The 27,975-nt window shown below is 39.3% G+C and overlaps 1 protein-coding gene across 13 annotated transcripts in view; it reads left to right on the forward strand.

Annotated features, from left to right (window-relative positions):
• LOC125464774 (serine/arginine repetitive matrix protein 3-like) overlaps nucleotides 1-27,975 on the forward strand; it is a 693,195-nt gene that overhangs the window by 405,846 nt on the left and 259,374 nt on the right. For 9 of the 13 annotated variants that reach the window (XM_059655503.1, XM_059655504.1, XM_059655501.1 and 6 more), the window contains one exon: nucleotides 18,992-19,269. In XM_059655503.1, the coding sequence (XP_059511486.1) occupies nucleotides 19,022-19,269 (248 nt within the window). In that variant the 5' untranslated portion in view covers nucleotides 18,992-19,021. Of the gene's footprint in view, nucleotides 1-17,593; nucleotides 18,462-18,515; nucleotides 18,587-18,735; nucleotides 18,864-18,991; nucleotides 19,270-27,975 lie in introns of those variants that run through there. The other 4 variants (XM_048557582.2, XM_048557588.2, XM_048557589.2 and 1 more) reach the window with 4 other exon arrangements.

The raw sequence follows: 27,975 nt of genomic DNA on the forward strand, positions 1-27,975 counted from the left end.
TCTTGGTACAGGAGGGGAGAATTTCCATATGTAAGGCTATCAGGAGGCCCTCAGGACAGTCATTGCAAAGGCAGTGAAGGCAGACAGTTGCTGTGGTCGATGTAGGCCTAAGCACGTGGATGAATTTAAGGGGAGGCAATGACTTCTTGTTATTATCGCTGGACTGTTAATCCAGAGACCCAGATAACATTCTGGGGACCTGAGTTTGAATCCCGCCACAACAGATGGTGGAATTTGAATTCAATGAAATATCTGGAATTAAGAATCAAATGATGACCATTAATCCATTGTTGATTGTCAGAAAAAAAACCACCCGGCTCACTAATGTCCTTTAAGGAAGGAAATTGCCATCCTTACCTGGTCTGGTCCGCATGTGAGTCCATAAAGTGATTGACTCTGAACTGCCCTCTGGGCAATTAGGGATGGGCAATAAATGCTGCTTAGCCAACGACACCCTCATCCCATGAATGAATTAAGAAAAGAAATGTGGAGGAAGAAGATGAATAACCAGCCTATAAGTGTATCTTCAAAGGCTGTTTCTGCTATCACCACTAGCTTCACACATTGCTCAATTCACTCATTTACCAACAATTTTCATTGATTATAGCTTTTATCTCACCTTCAGAACTTCACCTCACCCTTGCACAGTTAGCACTCTTGCGAGTCTCACAGCTGGCATGACAACCGTGATACTCAAACAGATTTCACCACAAAGTCAGACTTGCCTGTCTCTTGCAGGACAGGTGGCTCACAACTGGAGGCTGTAGAAGTTCGCAAGCAGAGCAGGCACAACTGTGTGTCCTTGCCCCAACTTAGGAGACATTCAGACCAACAGGGAGTGAGGTTGAGTGTGTCAAAGATGATAAAATGCTCGTAGCCTCCTCCTCGCATCCCACTTCCCCTCAACACCCGAACTTTCTTATAGACAGGCTGCAGATGGTGAGAACATGTACCTCTTGGTTTCCTCCCTCCCCTCATCAGAGCCTTAAACTTGAGCCTGCTTCCTTTCTGATACTCGTCACGTGAGTCAGTGATGGAAGAGCAGGATGATGAAATTGAAACCCTCATTCCCAGACTGTAGGCCACTTTGTACATAGGTTTGAAAGGGTTACTATTTGATTGTAATCTCAATATGCACCACTTGCTGTGGTAATGTCATGAGAAATTTGGGGAAGAGGAAAGTATGATTTTATGGGAGACAGACCCAAGGCTCCCATCTGCTTTCATAGAAATGTAGAGCTTATTCTTGTAACCTGCAAATAGTTGCAGAGATATAACAAACTACATCATACTTACACCACAAAATTCTTCTTGTTACATCAGAAAATGGCTGCTTTCTCTCTCACTCCACCAAATAAGCCACTAAAAAACAACCTAATGAGGAGGCAGAACATGGAGTCAGAACGGTTGGTCACATTTGAAGGAGAATTCAGCTTTCTCCATGGATTCTACCTGTGCTGAACCATAGATCTGCCACTCTAGTGCAACTTTGCAGCACCTGAGTTACTGATAGGTTGAAAGCTAAAGACTCAACTCCCTATCTTTCCTAAGAAATTAGCTGCACACTTACATCCCTGCTACTCATTGTCAATGTCACACTGGTCATAAGTCAAGATGGTATAGAAACTGCAATACCTGTAACTAGTGAATGGTATGAAAAAAATCTTTTCCAGTCCTCACCACATGCCACACCTCGAAGTGCAGAAATCACTAAATTTAAATTGAAATACATATCTGCAAAAATTATGACTAACTTGATCAAAATAAATCAGAAAATGACCAGAAAGGGTTGTTGATTTTTTTAAAGACCACTTGTGGGATGACCTGCTTGTTGAATACATTTACAGCAGTGGAGAAGAAAAGATAAGCTGAACCATTCGGGGACTAAAAATGATATAGTTATACTCAAATCAGTGTTACCCACTGACAGTCATTGCAATCTGCTCAGTATGCATACATCCAGCGCCAATGCTAATAATCTCACCAAAACTGCACCTCGTGAGACCAGACCAGAATTGCATGTGTGCAGACTGGGTCTGATTTTGAAGCAGAAATGGTGCTCATAATACTTAAAATGTGTGTGCTGTGCGGCAGAATTTTGCAACCAATATTTCTAAATCTGCTTACACACTACTTTACAAACCTGCTTAAATGTTTGTCATTCCCTGTGCAAAAACCCCTGCTTTGCAGTTATTTATACAAGGCAAAGTCAAATGCTACAGATGCTGGAAGTTTGAAATACAAACAGAAATTGCTGGAAGCACTCAGCGGGTCTTGCAGCATCTGGAGAAAAAGAAACAGTGTTTACTGTTATACTAAGAAATGATTTTCTTTTCTTCCCTTATTACAGTACTTGAGATGTAGGGACTTGTTTTTGTTTGCAACAAAAGTATTATTTTTCCTCAGTTACAATTATATTTTTCTCACTTCCACATCATCTTACTGCTTGCCAAGGTTATAGTTCTTGCTCAAGCTGTTATCAGTGTAGCATTGCATGGCAGGATTTCCTCCATCATTGAGTCATTATCCAACATCCTGCATGGCTCTCGTAATTTTTTTTAAAATGAGCAATTTTAAAGCAATTGAATACATCAAATCCACTTTTACTGCATGGAAGTCTGTGACTTTGGAGATTACGCTCGCAATTCTTTGCTTTTTTTCTGTGCAGACTGTAAGTTAATTGCCTGTATATAAGTTATGGAAGCCTAGTACAGACAGAGCCCTACTTTAGTCAAAGTATCCTTACCAACCAAACTGATCTTTTCACTATATTTGTTGCATTAGCTAACAGGTAACGTATTTAGTAATGATGATGCTACATTTGTCCTGGGAATGTCTGATGCTGGAGCTAGATGACAAAAATAGTGCATTCGCATCATTGGCAATTTATACGTCAACCATTCTGATGCAAAATGTTCACGCGATCTTGAAAGTTCATGAGCAATTGTTATTAGACCATTTCCAATGTCAAATGAAGAACTTGCATGTCTTGCATTGCTTCAGGGTTTGTCACATGAGTGTCTGTTTCTAAAGTTTATTTTCAGTGAGCTCTGCTTTTTAGGGATTACTTTCTGGACCCTTTGTGTTTTAGGGTTTAGTTACAAGGTGCTGTGTGTTTTAGGGTTTATTTACAGAGGGCTCTCTCTTTTAGTGATTATTCACAGTGAGCTCATTTTTTTAAGGTGTTCATCCAGCTTCACACTTTGTTATCTCAGATTCTCCAGCATCTGCAGTTCCCATTATCTCTGATCACAATTTTAACCTCACTGCGAAGCCTCTTCCAGGGATGCCTAACCTGAAGAAGTTACCCTCCTCCCTCCGGACCAACCTCAGGGAATCTCTCTCCCACTGCAACTCTCTTGTACACTCCTCTCCACCTATCTTCTCCTCTAACCATCTTCGGTCCGCCTCCCCCCTCTCCCTATTTATTTCAGAACCCTCTCCCCATCCCCCTCTCTGATGAAGGGTCTAGGCCTGAAACGTCAGCTTTTGTGCTCTTGAGATGCTGCTTGGCCTGCTGTGTTCATCCAGCTCTACACTTTGTTATCTTGGAAGTCTGTTGCCTTTCCTGAGCCCCAAAGCACACAGTAGTCAATGAAGTTGTTTGAAGTTGCTGTTTGAGAAAAGTATGTCTACCATTAGACAGCAACCAGGTGTAATTGATTTTTTGACAAAAAGGCTCAAATTGAATTCCACACCATGTGTGAAAGATGGAACTGTTGTTCCTATTTCTGGGGAGAAGGAAGTTCGAAAATAGAACAAAACCTAAAATAATGTACGGAACAAATGGCTGCAATCTTGTACTTACTGGCATGCATCATTAGTACTACTTATCTCTGTTCCCTAAACATCATCAAGTTTGCTACTTTATTGGGAAGACGTTGAGGATTTTCTTTCCTGGTACAATACTAATTTGGGTCATTGTAAAGTGATGGGCAGCTTTGCAAAATTTGCTCAACCAATTCTATGAGCTGAACCTAATCTGCTTTTACAAATCCTTCTCAGCAGTGTGAGCTATATGCAGAGAAGATTGAGTTTTTTAAAATAAAGTACTTACCCTCTGCTAAAGTAAAAAATGCATCCTGCAGCATTAGGAAAGGATGTATAGCTACCACAGTCAATGCTGCATCTGTAAATCTGCTGAATTTTATTTTAATGCATAATCATTCTAAATAGTTATCATAAACATTTTCTTTTCAATATGAAAATCTCTAATCAAAACTGCCATCATGCAAACCTGCGTATTTTGCAAATGGGATTTATTCAGATTTTGTGTACCTGGTGACGTAATTTTTTTATTAATTTGTGATATTTCCCTTTGTCAGTATTTTCATGAGCTGCCAAATTGTGTTAACAACATCGAGTCATGGTGGTTTTATTGAATACCACTGTTGTGCAAGCAAATGATACCGTAACCTACAGCTTGACCATCCCACAGTTTTTCCTAAACTTTATAAAAGATCAAATTACAAATTTTGTTATTTATCCATAAACATTACTGCACTGTCCTATATGGTAGATGAATTTAATGTGTGCAACGTACTTGCTCGGTGTTCCCTTTTTGGAAAGAGAGATTTTGTAGACTTTCACATTCAACATTTAAGCATTCCAACCAATTCCCCTTGCTAAGTACAGAAATGTCAGCTGCCATATCCTTAAAGGTAAACAGTAAAGTAATCATAGAATTATAAAATGGTTACAGGACAGGCAAAGCCCATTCACTTTTTCGATAGGGTCATTAAGTACATGAGCAAGGAGGTGATATTGAACTTCTACAAAACACTTGTTAAACCTCAGCCAGTATATTGTGTACATTTGTAAGCACAACATTATAGAAAAGATGTTAATACATTAGAGAGAGTGCAAAGAGATTTATAGGAATGGTTCCAGGAATGAGAAGCTTCAGGGATAAGGTCAGATTGATGAAGTTTGGACTGTTCTCTTTGGAGAAGAGAAGGCTGAGAGGAGATTTGATCAAGGTTTTCAAAATCATGAGCAGGCTGGATAGAGATATAAGAATGATCCCAGGATAAAAATCTTGTCATATGATGCATGGTTGAAGACTCTGAAGATCTGCCCTCAATGGAGTTTAGAAGGATGAGTGGTGGGATCGTGTTGAAACTTACAGAATACTGAGAGTTTGAATAGAGTAGATGTGGAGAAGATGTTTCAACTAGTACGAGAAATTAGGACCTGAGGGCACAGCCTCCAAGTAACAGGATGACCCTTTAGAACAGAGATGAGGAATTCCTTCAACGAGGGGGTGGTGAATCTGTGGAACTCATTGCCATAGAAAGCTGTGGAGGCCAAGCCGTTGAGTGTATTAAGGGCTGAACAGCCTAATTCTGCTCCTACATCTTCTGGTCTTATGAGGAGAAACTATTCCCATTCATAAAAGGAAAAAGAACAAGAGGTCATAGATTTTCAGTGATATGCAAAACCAACAAGAATGTCTCGAGAAAAATCTTTCTCACAGAGTGAACAGCTAGAGCGTGGATTGCACTGTCTGGAAATGTGATGGAGACAGCTTCAATTGAGGCATTTGAGAGGGCATGGAGTGAATTTTTGGGATAGAAATGGTGTATAGGGATTGGGAAAATGCAGTAGATTTGGCACAAGATAATAGAACCAGTTCAGGCATAGTGGACTAAATAGTCTCATCTTGCACTGTGTAACTATTCTGTGATTCTGTGAATTGCAACCTTGTTAGAAGCTTATTGTTTAGATGTGAATAGAAAGTTTTAGACACATCTTGCTGTGTGGCTGAATATAATCACATCATTCACTGCCATCAAGTTCACAGCTGAAGTCAATAAATAATATATATATAGTGCATTGCTTGATTTTTAATCTATCCCAAATTGTATTGTTTAGGATATTTTCACAAATATGTGGAACAAGCTCCATGTGTACGAGATAATGGTTTCTTCAAAAACTGTGTTGACTGCTGTATATTTATATGTTGTTGTCAAATAACTTGCTGTATTTGTCTAAATACAGGTCCCAGTGAATTTAAATTTCACTGCATTGAAACAGTGGTCAGGTTCATGACATACACTTGAATGTCTCCAGTGTAATAATCAGTCTCTGGTATTGCTGCTCATTATTTCCTGTGCACCTTGAGCTTCCATTAGCTATGCCTTCTTATGTAGTTCATTTAATCCTCCTTTGTCTCCTGTGCAATCTGATCTGTTGCAATGAAGTGGAAAATGCCATAGGTAGTGGCTGATTGTAGGGAAAGACCAGCTGGCCCAATAAACCTCCCTCACATTACTGATGGATGAAGCGTCGTAGTGAGACACCACCGCCTCCTCTACACCCATGTATATTTCTAGAAGAGACAGAAAGAAGCACAAACAAAAACCAGGGCCAATAAAAGAAAAGAAAAACTGGCAAATTCCTTTCCGGTGCTTAAAAGTGATCAGTATTGTAGTTCATATACAGAACCAAATTTCTGATCGAAATTTGCTTTGCACAATATTTCTTCCAACTTTCCACTAATACCTTTCCAGTAATATTTCTCAAAGAAGGATAGACATTTGAAGAAAGGTTCTACTTTCGAGGTAGTGCATTATATCATGTAGGGATTCCAAACAACTCATTTCAGGAAGGATACATTCATCATCAGTACAAATTCATCAGAATGGGCTAGCGGGACTGGGATTTGAGAACATATTGCATAATCTAGGGCAGAATTCATTTAAATATGAAAGATTAAGGAGTAATTTCATTGAGGTAAAAGCAAGATTCTGAAGAAGAGTCATAACAGACTTAAAACATTAATTCCGCCACTGCAGATGCTGCCAGATCTGCTGCATTTATCCAGCATTCTCTGTTTTTATATCTAATTAAGGTATTTGACAATTAAATACCTTGATAGATTGGTAGAGAAATCCTTTTCCTTCTGATGGGGAATGTCCAGAACATGGGGCTATGAACTTTAAAGTTGAGCTGGGCCATTCAGTTAGAAAGCACGTCTTCACACAAAGTTAGTGAACGTCTATGCTACTCTTCTGCCAGAAGCTGATGCTGCTGGGTTAACACAAGGTGGTAGATCAAGATGGTTGGAAAGTTTCAAGATTATGATGGATTTTCCAGTGTGTGTATTGAGCAATATGGATACAAATGAACCATGAATAATTGAAAGGCCCCATGTCTAAATTGCCTCCTTTCATTCCTGTGCTAAATTTTGCTGAAGTGACTTTGCGACCAGGTGATACCGAAAAGGATGAGAAATTGTAAGATGGTAAAAAAAAATCAGATGAAACAAGGGATCAGCTAGGCGGCTTTGAGAGAAACATGAGGAACAATGATACTGAGTGAAGTCTTTGATTGAAGAGCTAGGGTGACACAATGGGCTGAATGGCCATCTTCTACTCTGGACCAGTTCTGTGATTGTGCATTTTGAAATAAAGAATAGTGAAAACGCAGCATTCCCTAAATAATAACATCCTTAGAAGCAGGGTAACAGAGAGATCAGGAGATCCATTTACATCAGTCAACAGTGATGAAAACAACAAAGTAAAAAGAAAATCTCAATCTTGGAGTTTATGTAAAGAAATATATTGAGTACAAAGCAAGGAAGTGGTGCTGAATTTTGACAAAGGATTATTTAAGTGGTTCAGAACCCCCCCCCCCCATTGTGGGAAGGATATTTTAGTCATTGAAAGTACAATAAATATTCACTAGAACAAGGATATGAGTATAAGACAAAAGTAACAAAAATTGCAACTTTTCAAATGAAACTGAGAAGATTAAAAGAAATCTGGCAGAAATCTTCAAGCTTATGGAAGGTCTGAGAGTGTAAATTGTGAAAGATCATTTCCATGATCCAGAACAGAACAGTATATTTCTCCTAAAGCTTCAATTTTTAAACAGAAAAATATAACACAAGCAAATGTAATTTATTTTCTTCAGTTCTTGATGTAGTGTGGAGAGAAATAAAGAATGGTGACATTCACTGGTTGGGATTTATTGTGTTTGTTGACTTGTGCTGAGATTTCAAGATTCCATTTCAGTTCTATTTAATTTTCAGTTTAGTTTCAGCTTGCTGAAAACAAACTGTTACGAGTGGCACTGTAGAGGTTCCTCACTTCCATGAAGAGCACCACAGATAATTTGGATTAAAGGGTAAAGTACAGGTCTAAGTCCGCGGTGCTGATAATTTGGCAAAAACACATTGCATTGCTAAATTTAAAGTTAGAAGCATATTCATAAAATGGGGTGATCGAGAGATCAGGGGGAATATAAAACTATCACTCATGAGTAGGTTATGTACAAATGGGATTCAGGTGGAAAGAAGGTTAAGCAGATGAGGCAGATAAAGCAGGAGTCCCATGGATTCCTGCTTGCAAGTGAGTCCTTTTTTTGGTTTGGAAGCTGACGAGGCCACTGGTTCCTCAAGGGAATGCAGTCTGAGCCATGTTTGTGGCAACACAAATGACTGAGCTGTGTAGGAAGGGAGGAAGAAGGAACAAGGAACAATAGTGATACATAATTCATTAGTTAAGGAAACAGGTTTTTTGTATCTATTGGCATGACTCTAGGATGGTATGCTGTCTCTTAGTATTAAGATCAAGGACAGAGCTGCTTCAGGACATTCTTCTTGAGTGGTGTGAACAGCCAGAAGTCAAGGCCCACGTTAGTACCAGTAACCTGATAGGAAGGGAGATGTGGTTCCGCTGAAAAAATTTAGGAAGCGAGGTACAAAGTCAGCAAGTATGGCTTCAAATGTAATAACCTCCAGATTCCTCCCAGTTCCTTATGCAAATGAGTACTGACATGGAAGAATAGGCAGATGAATACAGGTTGGAAAGATGGGTGGTGGTATCTGTTAAGGAACATATTGCAGTACTGAAGAAAGAGGACATTCTATAGGTTTCAAGGACAGGAGCAACTTGGCTTGAGCTAATGAATATAAGGAATGCGATTACTTTGCTTAATACTGTCTTCAGACCACTAACTAATGGGAAAGATAAAGATAAACAAGTTTGCCGGGAAAATTGCAGAGAGATGGCAATATTATAGTGTGCTTATAATTGGGACTTTATCTGCTACTTGAGGAGACAAAGAAAAGACTTCCACTTGTCCCTTTTAAGACAAGTGAAGTTCGGGGATTAAGATAAACTGCATGATCACCTTCACCACAGAATTCTAACTGGATGTCTCAACTCATACGAGTGTACTGTGACCCCGTTTTGTAGGGTTCAGCCCGACCATATAGTCTAGATTCCTGAAGAATACTAAAAAGTAGTTTTGAGATCAACTTATTTGCATAAGGCAACAACCTACCCTAATTCCCTGTCTCCTCTCCCATTATTATTCCTTCCTCCTCCTACTCAGGAAGGTACTGGACAGATGGGCTGGTGAGTGCCAGAGATGTACCTGAAATAACACTTGGTTCCTGCTGGTCCAGTGTGTTTAAATGCATGTCTATAGAGTGAATGAATATGGTATTGTGACTTACTTTTGGTAAGAGACCATTGCTGAATTATTCAAACATTGCCTCCTCATTCCATTTCACTGTTCTCCCTTTCTTTTCGAAAGGTACGTGCCAACTGGAGACCCATTTGCTGGGCATTGCTAAACCTTCAAGTTGCTGTTGACAATCACAAAATATTCCATTATTGAGCAGGTCACAATCAACAGTAATGTTGACCTCAGTTAACATCTACTGAAATACAATCTCCCATCGCCAGATAATGATCAGGTCTAAGAGGTCCCATTGATATTCTCCTTATTGTTTCCCAGGCCCTAAGAGTACCGATAATGATAACTGATAATCTGAGATCAGATAACGCCATGTTGTCTGATTAATATGATCTGGGTAAAATGGAATTTTCCAATAGATTAATATGAAGACCAATTTGGGCCAATAAATAATATTCTTCTCTCTAAGTAAATGTTGAGATCAAAGATTGGATAATTGATGGATTTGAATTAGCAGTTCCCAAAGTTTATTCGCAGCAGTCGTATTTAGGGATGTAATAGTACATATTGTTACTAATTTGACTTGAGAAATGGCTCAAGCCAGCTGCACATTTTTTTCTGTGTTTACCAAGTGCTGTTTCAGCAAAATTCCCCCACATGGATCATTTTCCCACTCAATATTTGATTAAACATAATTGGCAGAGCAAGACTCAGTAAGCATTGAAGCGAGTTCATTCAACAGGAAGCTCTCTTGGACTAATACAGCAATTACAATCACTAGTTTGATGCAATTTATGCTGACCAAGAGACCAAAATGAACTTACAGTACAATGCTTCAGTCCCTTGTATATGTTTACCTATATTCAAGACTGGTAAAATGCTTGCATGGGTTAAATTTAGTGGACTTTTTTATTTTTGCAAGTAAATCACTAAATTCTATTCTCAGCAGCCTCCAGAAAGTGTCAGATCTTCTATGATTATGATGTGTTTCAATATCATGCACCTAATGGTCAGGTAAATTATAAGTTACAGCAGTGTAAGATTATAGACTTAGACTTGCTGAATTACAGTAATAGGTATCATCAGCTTGTCAAATCTTACCTCCAGATTACATTAAAGGGACATTAGCTTTCAAAGTGTTAACTTTACAAAACAGGCTGTCTTTGTGAACAACTCTGTCACAGGTTTTCAAAATATTTGGTTCCATTGTGAGGGAAACCCAGCTTAAGATGATTATAGCTTTGTATGGAGGGAAGCTGCCATCCATTCGGTCTTACTTTTCATTAAAATAATGAAACAGTTATCTATAGCTTACAAAGAACTGTAATTTGGTTTTCAATGACCCTGGCATTTTTATGGTGTAATATTGTGCATTGTTACACTACAGCGCTTTGCAGATTGAACTCAATATTCAGTGCATTCATGTCATTGTTTATAGCTAATCTCCATGATGACATACAGCAGACACAAAGAAATTGGGACAATGTACTTTGAATCCGATTACCAAAGAATTGTTTCTTCAGGAATTGGTTTTTCTCCGAATACTGTTTTTTTCAGTATTTAGTATTGACATACCACTTCTTGATTATAAAGATATTGTTCACACAATTTTTTTCTCACAAATTGATGGCAAATATATTGCAACCCCATAACTACTTATCAAGCTGGTAGTATTGGCCAATGTCAGTTCTCGATGATGGAATGTATCAGTCAGTTGCTGGTAATAGAAGTCTTTACAGGTCATCCAGGAAAATTGCTAAACTACATCATCATTTTGTGCTCAATGAAGCAATTCACACTGGTCATTAGGTCAAGTTGAGGAGCTCTTTGTACACTGGTATGGTCCAAAATTGAGCATTCCCTCCACCTTCCTATGCAGGATTAAATCAGTTAATCTCTTTTCATGTCAAACCAACATTGAAGCAGTCTTTGCTCAGGACACTTGTATCCAGTATTGTAGAACATTCCCTTAATGTTTTAACTGGTTTATGACTAAAATCTTAACATGGCCATAACAATTTATACACCTGATGTTTATGGAGGTGCCATAACTCTCTTCGCACTTCCTATACAGCCAGTTCAAGAAATCTGGCTGGAGGCTCATAAGTTTTGTCTTACATGGAACAGTTAGGTTTGATATTACTTTGATTTTCACTTTCAGGCAAGGTTGTCGGTATCACTGGCAGAGCAGTGAAAATTTAACATATTGTAAAGATGCGTCCTAGCTTCAGTTAAAAATCTGTTGATGTTAACATTCTCAATCAATAATACACAACAGCTTCATTTTTAGAGGTGTACTCAGTTAACAAAGCATTTTACTGTTGAAATTTACTTTATTTTGTTATTTCAAATTAAACATGTTAAAGGATGCCAGTGCTGCAAATGCTACACTTACACTTTGCGTGCGATGAGTGAGTCAATTAGTTCCCAATTAATCTAATACTATATAAATGCAGTATATAAAACTGTTTTGTATCTCCCCCAGATATGTGCTTCAAATTTCAACTAAACCAGTATGACTTGCTATTTTCTGTATCAGTAGTGTGTGTGCGTAGTGTCTGATCTAGCACATCAGTCAAGCCTTTTTCAGTTTGTAGGGATTGCAAAACTGCTGGCTAACATTTAAACGCAGGAGAACTAGCAGTGCCGAGCACAACAAATAATGCAAGACATACAAAGTGTTCATATACTGGTGCCATCCTGCACTGCACTGGAATATTTAAACTGGTTTAGGGATCAGCTTGCTGAAAATTTCAGTTTGACCACCTGCAGTAATGTATTGTCTTAATAATACGAGAAAAAAGACCCTGGTGAGTTAATGCCTCATTAATGGCCATTTGTGAAGTAAAAATTAGTCAAATAATTAGATTGACAGCACACAAAAACAATATATGTAGAACTGTATCAGAGATAATGGGAACTGCAGATGCTGGAGAATTCCAAGATAATAAAATGTGAGGCTGGATGAACACAGCAGGCCAAGCAGCATCTCAGGAGCACAAAAGCTGATGTTTCGGGCCTAGACCCTTCATCAGAGAGGTCTGATGAAGGGTCTAGGCCCGAAACGTCAGCTTTTGTGCTCCTGAGATGCTGTTTGGCCTGCTGTGTTCATCCAGCCTCACATTTTATTATGTAGAACTGTACTAGCTAGCAGGAAGAATAAGGATAGATTTCAGTCCAAGCAATATTCTCATTATCTCAGTCCTCATTATTTACACCCCTAAAATAAATCGTTAAACGGAAGTTCCATAATGAAACAAAGAATGCAGATGCTAAAGCTCTGAAATGGAAATAGAAATTGTTGGAGAAATTCAGCAGATCTGCCAGCACCCGTGGTGAGATACCAGAGTTAATGTTTTGAGCCTGATGACCCTTCTTCAGAAGCAGAAATTCTAGCTTCAAGTTGGTGAATTATTAGTATTAGTTGTTCATAACATGGTCATTTTAAAATAATATAAATTTGTACAGCCCAACAAAAGGTACAATATTGATGAAATTAGAGCTGCCTTTGAAGAGTGCACTTGTTTGGTAACTTATCACTCGTTTTATGTTCAACAAGTGAAACTGTTCACTTTTTTTTTCATTTGCATCTGCACAAAGATAGGCATCATTGGCAAGATCAGCATTTACTGCCCATTTCTCTTTGATCTTGCAAAGGTGGTGCTGAGTCACCTCCTTGAGTTGCTGCAGTACATGTGCTGTAGGTATGCCCCCAGCACTGTCAGGAGGGGAATTCAAGGATTTAAATCCAGTGACAGTGAAGGAACATCAATATAGTTCAAAGTCAGGGGGATGGTGTGTGGATCAGAGGGGAACTTGGTGACTTAATGGTGGTGGCCTTTCCATGAATATGCAGCCCTTGTCCTTATAAGTGGTAGAGGTAGCAGTTTTGAAAGGTGCTGTTTCTGTTGAAGGTGTTTTTATGAATTGCTCCAGTGATGAAAAACATGATTCTGTCATGTTGATGCCACCTACTGATGACTATTTTAGAACTGTTTCAAGGAGAGAGTCATACAGCGTGCAAAACCGACCCTTTGGTCCAACCAGCCCACGCTGACCATGTTCCAAAGTAAGCTAGTCCCACTTGCCTACTTTTAGCCCATAGCCCTCCAAACCTTCTTATTCATGTACTTATCCAACTGTATGTTAAACACTGTAACTGTACCTGCATCCACCACTTCTGCTGGCAGTTCATTACACACATGAACCACTCTATGTAATAATGTTGCTCCTCATGTTCTTTTAAAAACTTTCTCCTCTCACCTTGAAAATATGCCCCCTAGTTTTGTACTCCCCCATGATCGGAAGAAGACTCTTGCTAATCAAACCTTATTGGTGCAACTCATGATTTTATAAACCTCTATAAGGCCCTCATGTGATTATATTTAATCACTAATTCTTCAGAACACTTGAGTGAATAAAGTTTAGGAAAGCTGTTCTGCAAAGACAGAACTAGGATTGCAGGCCACCACTATATACAGGCATCATTTGGGCAATCCTTAAATATATCATGATCTTTCAAATGTTGAGAATCTGAATAAACAGGTTCTTGGCAAACTGGATGAACAATGATGTTGACTTGTGTCTTTTTTGCCTTAAAATTGAACTCTTTGTATATTAGTATGCAAAAGCAGAATATAATTTTACAAAATATCTTATCAGATTTTTCCAGAGGCTTGAACCAATTTAGAGTAGAAGGGCTAATATCTCTGCTTTTTTAAAAAAAGAGAGAAAAACCTTCATAGCCTGCTGGCTACAAGCACACAAAATTAAATCAACTTAGGCTGCCCTACCTACTTTAAAGTAGGCATGATTCAACATGCCAAATCTAAACTCGGCATTAAATTTTCAGGGCAAAACCTTCCCAGCCCTGAACAACATGAGCATTAGCAAGAAGGTTGCCTAGGCTGCTGCAATTCCCAGCATGAAAGTCAAAGCAGTAACCTGATGACTCCAGCTGACTGCTTGCATCTCCAGTACTGCATCAGTCACTAGTATCTGCAGGTATGCCCCATGAGGAGCAACCTTATGCATCCCCTGTCCAGCAGGTGGTCCTGGTCACCATTGGCAAAGGTGATGTCAATTACCCTCTGTTTGATATGTCCAGGATGCAAAAAAAAAACAAACTATTCAGGGCAACGGTGGGTTGGAAGTGCTTGACCAGGTGCATAGCTGGGCTTTAAAGATGGTGCTAACACCAGGAATCACAAGGTCCCCTCAGTAACCATTACTTCTGCCTGTAGGAAAATATGATGAGTAGGACACCATGAAGGCATGGTGGATAGGTAATGAGATGAGGGTGAGAAAGTAGTACAGTAAATCTCATTAGAACTTGTGTAGAAAATCCCCCAGGAAATGTGTCAAAATTGACACTAATATTTGGTAGATTCAGGCTCTCTTTCAATTAGGAACCTTGTTTTGACTAGTAAAATGCCCCAATAGCATTCTAAACAAACTCTCAATAGTACATTGCACTATCTTCTAATAGTAGCAATATTAAAGTGGAGGTTTACTCTGATTTGCTCTAATATGCTGCTGCTTATTGACTTTGGTCAAAATTTGAAAAAGTCCACTTTCAGGAGCAGGCCGTTGTCTGTGTTACAACAACAAACAATTTTCATTTCTTTGGCATCTTGAACATAGAATTATGTTCAGTGGAGTTTTGCATACCCAGTAGTTTCACAAAGCCACGATTAGGTTAAACTACATACTGGGACAAAAAAGCAGCAATTTGGAGGCTTTATGAAAATCTTGATCAGAGGGGTGGAGAAAAGAGTCAAGAGATTGAAGAAAGGAATTTTAAAGAAGTTCCTCTTATTGAACCACTTTCAAGACCATTTACGTTTGATTTTCTCCATGCATACTATATAACTTTACACTTCATTAAATTGCACTAGCAAGACTACATCCACTTGAAGTCTATTACTATTCTTCTGAAGTTCACAGTTCATTTGGTATAGGTCATCTGCGCATTTGTAATCAGTATACATCAAGAAAAAGGACTGGGCCTAGTATTAGACCATGAGAAACCCCATTTTGTTCTCCTGCAGTCTAAAAAAAGTCTGCCATTAGTTTCCATTTCTTGTCACTCAGCCGTCTATGCATTCCTGCTGCCATTATCCCTTTCATTCCATCATTCTTAATCTCAACAAAAAAAAATGCACACTCTAGTGCAGTAGTGAATGAGTGCTGCACTCTCAAGGGTGCTGCATTTTGAATGAGATTAAAGCAAGGTCCCATCTGCTTGTTGGTGTAGGTATGAAAGATCTCATTGCAAAGAAGAGCTAATGAGTTGTCACTGGTGACCTGGCCAATATTGCCCCCTTAGTTAAGATCACAGGGATAATAAAAAGACAAATTCAATGGTTTGTGGGATGTTGTTTACAACTCTACTACTGTATTTCCTATATTATAACACTGGCTACACTTTAATCTTACTTCATTGGCTGTAAAAGGCCTGGTAGGGATGAAAAGCAACATATAAATTGTAGTGTTTCCTTTACTCGTTTTCATTAAGTAGAATACTGCTGGGAATACATCATCGATTTTATACTGATCAGGTTTGTGACTTAAATGTGCAGATATGGAATGAGGCCAAGTTGCTTCTCAACTCGCATTCCACCTTCTCCTGCTTACATTGAAGAAAGACCAGGTGAGGGAACAACAACAGTATTTGAAATGTTGCCTATTTCAATGAGAGGACATTGGGTATAATGCAATTCACACAGAACCTGGCCTGCCTGCTTCAAATGTTCATAACGTACCTCATTTAATATACATGAGAACCCGTGTAGAGGTGGCTGTGTGTGCTTGATCATCTTCAAGTGATGAAATGTGTCACACCTTCCCTCTTTGCTATCAATAATTTACCATGAGTTGATAATCTGTAATGAAATTCAATACAAATGCATTCCCAGAGGCGAGGGTGGGGGAAACTGAGTTCCGTGCTAAGCTAGTATGTTGCTAGTCAAGCTGCCCTACATGGGCTCATAATTTGTGAATTGCCTTCCGCAGACAGGTGAAAACTGATTTCACAAATGAGCACGTTTTCAGTGACCTGTTTCTGCCCGAATTCTGCATGATAGTTTCACCATGTGAATGGTTTTGTTCTCCATTAGAGACACAACATTGTTGCAGAAAACTAAATTAATATGTAATACACAATAACACATGGTTGAGATTTACTAGTTGGAGGTTTGATTTCAGCACTTTTAGTCATAATTTGGACCAGGTTTGTATCATGAAAAATAAGTGATCAAACAGATTGAAAGGCAAACGATAATGGGAATTTTAACTCTTTAATCCAAATCAACCAGACAAATGGCACCCAGTAGCAAGCATCTTTTAAAATTCAGATTTGCTGCTGTGCCCCTGTGGATTTTGACGAAAGTCCCCTTAATCAGCAATGCTTTCTGAGTATTCACTCACTCAGTCTGCAGTATTGTTTCAGTGTCAAGTACATTACCAACTCAGTCATAACGAATGAAGTGACTAGAAAGATCAAAAAAGTTAAACAATGTCTTGCTGTAGGTGACAGGAGTGGGATTCAGTGGAGAAAGCAGGCAAGACAAACTACATGAACAGCTCATTAGTTTCCCTGCACTTTGAGATCTGGAGCGATGCAATAGGAATGGACTGTAAGAAATTGCATTCTTGATCCTTGGCCTTTGTTCCAAATAATGTGGATAAACCAGTGGATTGAAAACGGCATTTTCATTTCAGATAGAGATGTCGGAATGATATGTCATGCATTTCCAGACTTCTATTTGCTTCCTCAGATTGACTTTCACTGTAAAACACATGATTGCAGTTTACATGGTGATGAGTTAGCTTGTAGATGATTTATTCTTGCATTTATTACAGTATAAATCCAAGCTTTTATGCTTTTAGGATTTAAATCTAGATTTGTTTTCCAAAAAGGAGCAGATTGTCAGTTATAATACTATCAAATCTCATACAGAAATCTTTCTTAGCTAATATACGAGTTGCAAATTTCATTTCTTGTATGATCTTACCCACATTTCTAAGTTGGTCATTTCAGAGTATGGGCGTGATGCAACATATCTCTAATTATAGCACAAGCCTAGGACTGGCTGCTTGTACTATACAGACAAATTAGATCTCAATTTTGTTAGATGAGTTGAGAACTGTGCACTGTACTGATAGCTGCACTTACATACATGAGGTGTTAGTGGCAGTCAGCGGGTTGTATTACAGGAAACAGCTGGCAAAGCAAGCCTGCTTTTCAATATTTAAACTGTCACATTTTGAGCTTCTCTCCAGTGATATTCCATAGATCTGAAGCCATTGCTCCACAGGCAGACACATTATGTGCAGAGATTGTAAGCCTGTCCCCTCTGACCAAGCGATTGACGTGACAGACTTCCAAAGGGATCAGTGAAACATCAGAATCGATGGGATGTTCGCTGGTCATCATTATGAGCAGTCAGTCAGTTTCAGCACCCTGCACAGGGTCGCGCGTTATTGCACCACAAATGGTGAGATCGAGATATTACAGCTCCTTAGAAACTTGCATCTTGTGATCAAAGTCTTACCAACACTCTGGGAGCAAATCCAGCAGCAAGAGCTCCCGCTTTCAGCGCCGTGGACTCAATTTTTCACCACAACTGCCTTCAGCAGTGCTGAGAAGTAAGGTATTGGACACTCACCAGCGCCCGACACCGCGGACATTGTGCACGGAGCTTCGCGTTCAGCACCGCGGACAGCAGTATCGTGCACCGTGGTTCGCATTCAGAACCACGGACAGCGACGCTGTGCGTGGAGCTTCGACTGTAACATAGCGCCGGATGCAGTATTTTCCAGGACCTTGTACAGCAACATCGTTCGAAGAGTTGTGGCTTTCGGCTCCGTGGACAGTAAAACGACAGGACAGCTTCTGATTGCATATCCTTGAACAGCAGTACTCCAACCGGCCTTGCTGTGGTGAGCGCCTCGCATAGTAATTCGTCTTGTGAATATTTGGACTTAATCGTCGTCCAGCAGTGGACTGATTAAAGTTGGGACTGCGAATGGTAATAGACTTTCTAGATTTTTGGCTGTTAATATGTGGTGAGCATGTCTGTGGCAAATGTTAGAAAGAGTTACATGCGGACCCGGGTTTTTCACATATTTGACCAGTGGAGTTTAGAACTGAGCGGTAATACTTTACGGACTAGTGGTATTATTGAGATTTAACATTGTAATCTGCCCATGCATATTAGTAACCGGTAGAACTGCACTCAGTAAATTAGCAGGTTCTCGACAGCGCTGGGATTAGTATCGTACGATGGTATCCACCAGATACCACATATTGCATCACGTTTTATAAAACGGCTGAGATTTAACTGAATCTAGTGCCTTCAGCGTTGTCTTCCCTGTTGACAGAGGTTTAGCTAAAGATAAAATCACAGCTATGCTCTCGAAATATTGCACTCGTAAGGACCGGGCATAATCGGCCCTTCTTCCTGTCCAGACCGGTCGTTTAGGATGATCAGATAGTGGATTGAATGACGCTGTTTATTCTCTCTCTCTCTCTCTCTCTCTCTCTCTATGTCCCTTGCAGAGTTGAAGTGGGAATTCTCTCGCCACCACCATGCACAATAACGGCGACGGTTCGCTCTCTCCTCGGGAAAGCTGTACGAATGGTTGCGGCCAGCGGAACCCGGCTACAGTCCAGCAAAGGACGGACAGTGGCGCAGAGTACAACACGGAAGAGGACTCCAAGAAAATGGAACAGACTTTGGTGGTCAAAAAGGCCAACCGAGAAATCCTCGACCACGAGCGAAAAAGAAGAGTCGAGCTCAAATGCATGGAGCTCCACGAGATGATGGAGGAACAAGGGTAAGTGTGCTGTTTGCGTTGATGTTGCATGTGGGTGTGTGAAAAATAAGTTAGGATGTTTTCCTGAATCGTTTCCTGGGCAGCGTTGGTTCAGAAAGAAAAAGTTTGGGGCTTCGTTTCAACATTGTGTAAATCATTCCGAACTGAATCCAGTTGTAACCTAAAACCCTCAACTATCCGTCGAGATGAACACTCACAGTGTCCCCCAGAAAGTGATCCCATTTAATCGTAGCTCTGGTGAGAATCGTAATGATTTTTTTTGGATTATTTTCGAGTAAAGAGAACTTAAACTCATTAAGACGATTGCCTGGGTTCATAGCGAGTTGGAGAGCACCGCCTGCGTGAGATTGGTAAATAGGAGAGCGCGGTCATTTGGGACAGTGCGGTAATTTCCGGTACACATGGTGACTAATCAATGAGCTTTTTTCCCCCCTCTTGAGCAGTTGTTTGCAGTCCCTCAAGTGTGGAGTTGAACACCACGCAGATATTACAATGTGGCACATCATTGAGGAGTGGTCGAGAGGGATTAGAATGGCGCAAAAACTAACCGCTATGAAATGTGAACTGTACGTTCGTACTTTAATTGTGCCTCATTAATAGTGCTGTGGATTGCTCACTTAGAAACTTGAGTTGACAATCAAATGAGGCACTCAGTGAGTCTCCTCCTGTAATGACGATTCCACGCATACGGCCGACCAATCTTCTAAACCCAACGCGTTGCCTCAAATTTGAAATCGTCCTTGCCCATCAAAACATTAAACCACAGCGGCTGTTCAATGTCGTGGGAATTCAGATTCTATTACTGCGGAATTGTTTGATGATTGGAACAAGCGCTGAACTTCTACCCTAGTATCATAAATTTTTCTGCACCACCTCCTATAAATAAAAATAAAATACCCACGTTTAACTCATTGCTCATTTATAAAATAATGCTGACAGAAAATATAAACTTGGGCAAACTGAAGGAAAAGGATTGGAAATAAGCAAGATACTGTACAGCCAAGAATCCCCTATTGGCGTTCTGCACTACGTAATGGTTCCATTGTGGGTGCCACAGATTGCCAATTAAAACAGCTGCAATTAAAGAACTAGCCTAATTAACTCTTGCTGCCCTGGCAGCTTCCTGATTTATTGCACAATTAAGAGACATGACTTCATTGCATTAATCTCTTTTAGGTCTCGCACTTGGAAGTATAAGGGTCCATCACCTCCAATTCACCTGAAATGCATTTTTGACCTCCTTTGGCATCCCTAATTTCAGTAGTGGTATTGTCACTGCATCTTTTAAAACTGGGGAAATCAAAGGATTGAATTAATTTGCAATCTGTTCACAGCATTGGTGAATGTGTTTATAAATACTTTACACTATGAATCTTGAATATTTTTCTTTCTATTATTTTTGCAATGTGGAAAATCTCACACTCTTTGTTCATTGTGGTAATGTGAATGCACAAGTACATATAAACACTGATTTATCGCTGTAACCTAGATACAGCATTTTACAAGGATTTAAACAAATGTAAAATCATTGAATTATTTTGCAAGAAGAATGTTAATGGAAATCTTTGTCTCAATGTTATATTGTGAATAGATTGTTCAATTGAATAAATAACTCAACGTACCTAGCGGCACTGTGCTAATAGACCGTTTCCTTGTAAATATTCAGCAGCCTATTGGGAAGATGTTGTTGCTTATCAGTAATCAGCTGCGCCTTGTTATAAGAGTGAAAGAATCAAAGTACTTGGGGTTTTTTGTCTATTATTAACATCATTCTTTCGGCATTCAGTGCATCAGAGTTATAGTTTTAGATTTAATTTGGTCTTAATAAGTTAAAATTACTTGGCTGAACGGCTTTGCTCATTTGAATTAATCTACAGGCCTAGCCATCCCAGAGTTTTTCAACTTGATTAACAAGAATTTTTGAGAGCTATTTGAATCATAGAATAGTCATAGCACAGAACGAGGCAATTTGACCCATCTCTCTTGTGCTGACTCCCAAAACGAATGATTCACCGAGAGTCACCCATAGTTGTACACATTTTAATTTTACAAATAAGAAAATAATTCCCTCTTTAACACCACCACCACACTCCCAGGCAGTACATTCTACATCCCAATCATCATAGTCCCAGCGGACTATAAGGCTGCTCTGTATTTAGAGAGAGATGACTGGGTGGTGAGTTTAATTTGAGGGATAAGGTTGAGAAGGCAGGGCCTTCTCAGTAACATTAACTGATGTGGATTGAACCCAAACAGTTGGACTCAGTCTGCATCACAAACCAGCTAATGAGCCAACTAAGCTAACTGAACCCAAGTTTCCACCATTTGCTGTATGAAAACATTTCTTCTGGTGTTAACATTTTCGTTTAAACCAGATACCTTAAATCTTTGTCCTCTGGTTCTTGATCCTTTCTCCAATGGGAGCAGTTTCTCCTCATCTACTGTATCTATGATTTTGAATATCTCAAGCAAATTGCCTGTCAACCTTCTGTTCTCCAAAGAAAGCAGTTCCAACTTTTCCAATCTGTGCACTTATTGAAAGGTCCTGCTTTGTGGAATCATCTCGTAAATCTTTTCTGATCTTCTCTCCGTTTTACATTCCTTCCAAAAGTGCTTTTGTACTCTGTGCTCTTATTGATAAACTTAAGATGCTTTATTAACTACCCTCTCAACCTGGTCTTCCACCTTCAATGATTTATGCACATATGCCCAACTTACTTTGTTTTATATCCCCTTTAGGTTTGTAACCTTTTTGTTTTGTTTCCTTGTGTTCTTCCCAACAAAATTATCATTTCACGTTCTGTATTAAATTTTTTGGACACTTGTTTGTCCATTCCACCAACCTATCTATGTCCTCTGTACTAATCCCCACAGTTAACAATACTTCAAAGTTTTGTATTGTTTAGAAATTTGCAAATGAAGGTCTGGGCCATTAACCTATATTGGGAAGAGCAGAAGGACTAATATCTACCCTTGAAAAACTCCAAAATAAATGTTCCTCTAGTCCAAAAAGTAATTGTCAACCACTAATCTTTTTCTTATTACTCAGCCAAGTTCCTACTGTCTCTTTTATTCCATGAACTTTAATTTTGCTTGCAAGATTGTTGCTCAGCACTTTATCTTTTGCAAGCCCATGCACACCCATCAATAATATTATCCTCATCAACCCTCTCTGTCAACTCCAACAAGTTAGTTAAATAGATTTTGCCTTTATAAACATGGGTTTTCTTAGTAAACCTGTATTTGCCCAAGTAACTATTACTTTTGTCCCATATCATCATTTCTAGAAGCTTCCACTCTTTTAAATTGCCAAACCTGTAGTTACGAAGTTTATTTTTGCATTTTTTTTTGAACGGACGTGTAACATTTGCAATTCCCAGGCCTGTGGCACCACCCCTAAGTTTAAGGAAAATTGGAAAATTATGACCAATATCTCCACAATTCCCAGTCTTACTCCCTCAGCATCCTTTGATGTACCTTATCTAATCCCTGTGGCTTGTCAGCTTTGAGTACAGAGTATTCAGCACCACCTAATTATCAATTTTAAATCTCTTAAGTGTCTGAACTTCTTCCTTTTCCAACATGATATACAAAGTAGCTTCTTCTTTCATAAAAATAGTTTTAAATAATTTATCTGATTGCTTAGCCATGCCCTTGCATAAATCACCTTTTGGCCTCTAATCAGCTCCACTTCTTTTATTACCCTTTTCCTATTTATTTGCCTTTGAATTCCTTTTTACGTCTTATAGAGTCACAGCAGCATGGTAACAGACGCTTCGGTCCAGCTGTTTGCGCCGACCAGATATCATAAAACAATCTCGTCCCATTTGCCAGCATTTGGCCCATATCACTCTAAACTCTTGCTTCTCATGTACCCATCTATATGCCTTTGAATGTTATATTTGTAGCCATCTCCACCACTTCAGCCTGGAGGCCTGCGGCCAGCAGTGTGCTGTTAGGATCAGTGCTGAGTCCACTGCTTTTTGTCATTTATATACGTGATTGGAATGTGAATATAGGAGGTATGGTTAGCAAGTTTGCAGATAGCGCCAAAATTGGAAGTGTAGTGAACAGCGAAGAAAGTTACTTCTGAGTACAATGGGACTTTGATCATATGGGTATATGGACCAAGGATAAGTGTGTGGTGCTCATTTTAGTAGGGCAGGACTTATGCATTCAATGGTAAAGTCCTGGGTGTGTTGCTGAACAAAAAGACCTTAGGGTGCAAGTTCACAGTTCCTTGAAAACGGAGTCGCAAATGCACAGGGTAGTGAAGAAGGCATTTGGTGTGCTTACCTTTATTGGTCAGTAAATTGGATATAAGAATTGGAAGCTCATGTTGTGGCTGTACAGGACATTGGTTAGGCCAAATGCATGCATTCTGGTCTTCCTGCTTTCGGAAAAATATTGTGACACTTGAAAGGGTTCAGAAAATATTTACAAGTAGGTTGCCAGGGTTGGAGATTTTGAGGGATAGGGAGAGGCTGAATAAGCTGGGGCTGTTTTCCCTGGAGTGTTGGAAACTGAGGGGTGACCTTATAGAAATTTATAATATCCTGAGCACCTATGATCATGCTACGATCATTACCAGCAGAAAAGTACTATTGGAAATGTTGACTCTGGCATGGCATTAAGTTAATATGTACATAAGGTGCGCTAAATCATACATTGTGTACAGTAACATGTACACCACCCATTTTCCAAAATTATGACCTAACAGCATCACAATCCACAGGTCTCATGTTCTTTGAATGAGAAGTCTAAACACTAAATTGTAGGGATAATAAAATGTGAGGCTGGATGAACACAGCAGGCCAAGCAGCATCTCAGGAGCACAAAAGCTGACGTTTCAGGCCTAGACCTTTCATCAGAGATATATGTAGGGATTTTTTTTAACTGAATGCAGAAGGTATAGAAGGAAACTGGCAAAACATATAACAGAAACAAACAGTGAATATAGACTTCAGGTGAGAGGGGAAAAGATTTAGAAAGGGACCTAAGGGGGCAACTTCTTCATGCAGAGGGTGGTGTCCATGTGCTGCTAAAGGAGATAGTGGAGGCTGCTACAATTACAACATTTAAAAGCAACTAGATGGGTATATGATTAGAAAGGGTTTACAAGGATATAGGCCAAATGCTGGCAATTGAGTCGAGATTAATTAAGGATAACTCGTTGGCATGGATGAGTCTGTTTCTGAGCTGTACACCTCTATTAGTCTATGACTTCCTCTGGCAAAACCCTGCTTTCTTTTTACAAATGCCCCACAGTTTGACCAACGCACATGTGTCAGGATTTTCAATACTTTATCCAATTATCCTCACGCCCCCTCGTTGCTCTCAACTGTGGATTACTGTTTTCTTCCACACCATTTTTAAAATCATTATTTAATCTGCTTTCATCCATACTTCAGGTTGTGCAGTCCAATTCATAATGATCTCTCCACAGTTTTTCCAGTAATTCTGGTTTTATTTCAGATCTTCAACACCCACAATTTGTTCTTTATTTTACCATAAGCACCTCTGTCCATTACAGCCAGGCAATTGATACATGTAGCTTGAGGGACATTATTCTGTGAGAGTGGGGCAAAATGAGGAAGTTGTTTCTGTGAACTACCACAGGAGATGATTTTGGAATTGAAGATGGCCAATTCTGGTTCTCAAGGAGAATTGAAACCATCAAAGTGGCTAGATATATTTTGTTTAATCTGTCTAGGTTCTGACCTATGGTAATTGCACATTGGAGTTTCTAAAGCTAACAATTGAGAAAACCACACAGACAGTTTCTGGGTGTCCAGTCTACAGTGGACATACTTTCACTGTGGAAATGGATCTAAGGTGAGAGTGATATCTACCAGTATTCCATTTAAATAATATTTGTTACAATCTAATTAGAATTGACTGATATCATTGTACAGGAAGGGTCATTAATCGGACAGTGTGGATTTGAGATAATCTGTAAAGATGAGAAAATGTTTCACACAGCAGATTGCTATGAACCGGAGTGCGTAACCTGAAGTATGGGTGAAAGCAGATTCAATGATGATTTTAAAAATGGTGCTGAAAAAAAAGAGTAATCCAGAACTGTGGGAAATAAGGGGCATGAGATTAATTGGATAGCTCTTTGAAAGACCTGCACAGACATGATGGTCACATGGCTTATTTCCATGCTGCGTGAAACAATGATGACTGCTGTTTGCTAACTTTGTGTGTTCCTTTGTACAATTATATATTTTTTTTATTTTTTGATTTAGAAGTATTTACATACACTTACAGTGGTATAAATCTGTCAAATTCTCTGTCAAATATACCATTCCTGATAAGTCAATGTTATTACATACATTCATCCTGACTGGTAAAAATGCACGGTAGGCTCAGTAATGAGCAATTCATCATCAGTATATGAAAGTAGGTTTGCAGTAGGTGATAGTAAGGGTACAAACATCTTCAATTTGGGGATTATTTCTTTATATTGTGCATATCACTCTGCTATTTAAGAAAGATGAGGGACAGAGGCTGAGGAATTATGGACCTGCTAGCCGAAATTCAATTGCTGGGAGATCACCAAAGTGTACAGTTAAGGACAAGGTGACTGAATATCTTGAGGATTTTATTGCAATAAAAGAGAACCAGCATGCCTTTGTAAAGTATGGGTCATGCCATATGATCCTGATGGATTTTCCAGTGAGTCGATTATAATAGAGGACTGGGCATGTCTACAGTTATTATGTCAATAGATATTGTGTGTATGGACTTCCAGAAGGCATTGGATAAAATTCCTCATAAACGACTGTTAGCTAAAGTTGAAGTTCATGAAATTGAAGACAAGTTATTGACCAAGTCAGGAAATTAATTGAGTAGCAACAGACCAAAAGTGAAGTGAATAGTTTGATATTCAGTTGGCAGGATAAGAGTAATGGTGTCCTGCAAGATTTGTGCTGGCCACTCAATGACTCACCATGATTATTAACAACTTAAATGATGAAATAGAAAGCCACATATTTAAATTTGCTGATGACACACTAAATACAGCATTGTGAGCATGATAAATAGAAACATAAATGTATTGCTAGCTGAAGTAAATGGGAAAATGTTGGCAAATAAATTTCAGTAGTGTATGTAAATGTGAGGCCAGCCGTTTGGATGTAAAAAGGAATAGAAGATAGTATTTTTAAATGGTGAAAAGCTAGAAACAGTGGCAATCCAAGAACAGTTGGTGATCCCATTAGGCCATTAAAATGCCCTGAATAGGTATAGAGTTTAATCAAAGAGGCCTAATGGAATGCTGGACTTTATATCTAGAGTACTGGAATGTAAAAGTGTTGATGTCATGTTTCAGATGTATGATATTCTGGTTAAACTACTCTAGGGAAATTGTAAGTGATTCAAGTTTCCTCTGCACCTTAGAAAAGACATATTTACCTTGAGGGGGAGTGCAAGGTAGACTTATCAGAATAATAGACGGTCTCCAAGGGTTAATTTATGAGAAAATAAGAAAAGATTGCACCTGCTAGAACCATATTCACTGGGATAAAAGATAGTTTCAAAGTATTAAGGGAACAGAAAGACTAGATAGAGAGAAACTATTTCTGTTACTTTGGGGAGTCCAGGACCTGAAGGAATAGTCTAAATGTTAGAGCTAGACCTTTCAGAAATAAAATTAAGAAATAATTCTACACACACAGAGTAGTAGAATTTTGGAATATTGTGCTACGATGTCAACTAATGCTGGATCAATTGTTGATTTTAAATTGGAGACTGATAATCTAATCATTTCCCCATGAATTTTAATGACATTATATTTGTTAAATACCCTACAGTCAACATTCTACAGGTTTCAATTGGCCAGAAACTACACAAGAAAAGCCTACTCTCTCCCTCAGTGCAGCCTCTGATGAAGCGTCGGTGTGTTTCCCACCTGGTTTTTAAACTCTGGGGTCCGTTGTGATGGATTGCCTTTCTTCTCTGATGCCCAGCAGTCGTAGAAGGCTTGTGGTGAGTTCTGACATATTCCTGATGTAGGGGCGTGTAGAATCTTTCTGATGCTGTTCCTGTAGGCATCTGCTGACCCAGTTCTTTGGATATCCATTATCCTTGAACTCTTGTAAGAGGTATTCCTCCTCCTCTTGGCATAGTCCTTTGTTGCTGGGTGTGTTAGTTACCCTTTTGAATAGTATTTGCATGCAGCTTTGTTCGTGTGTGCAGGGATGGTTACTATTGAAGTTCAATACCTGATCTGTGCATGTGGCAGTGTGTGGAACACGTCAGAACTCACCATAAGCGTTCTACGACCGCTGGGCATCAAAGTGGCACACAAACCCACATTAACCCTGCAACAAGTGCTTAGCTGAACTAATTGCACACTCCCCGCATGGACTGGACCAATGTCATCTCCAAGATCCCCTGCAGAGACTGTGAGGATCACTACATCAGACAAACAGGAAGGAAATTAACAACAAGAGTACTTGAACACCAAGTGGCTACAAAAAGACACGACCAATACTCACTCATCTCAATCCACATGGACAAGGAGAGCCATGTCTTCGACTGGGATAGGACCAAGATCCTGGGACAGGCTAGGCAGAGACAGGCACGAGAATTCCTGAAAGCATGGCACTCCATGAAGCAGGCTATTAATAAACACATTGAACTTGACCCCATATACATTTCATTATGGCGGAAACCCAGAAGTGAGGCAATCATTGCAAT

The sequence above is a fragment of the Stegostoma tigrinum genome, chromosome 27, assembly GCF_030684315.1.
Source record: "Stegostoma tigrinum isolate sSteTig4 chromosome 27, sSteTig4.hap1, whole genome shotgun sequence".
NCBI classification, from domain to species: domain Eukaryota; kingdom Metazoa; phylum Chordata; class Chondrichthyes; order Orectolobiformes; family Stegostomatidae; genus Stegostoma; species Stegostoma tigrinum.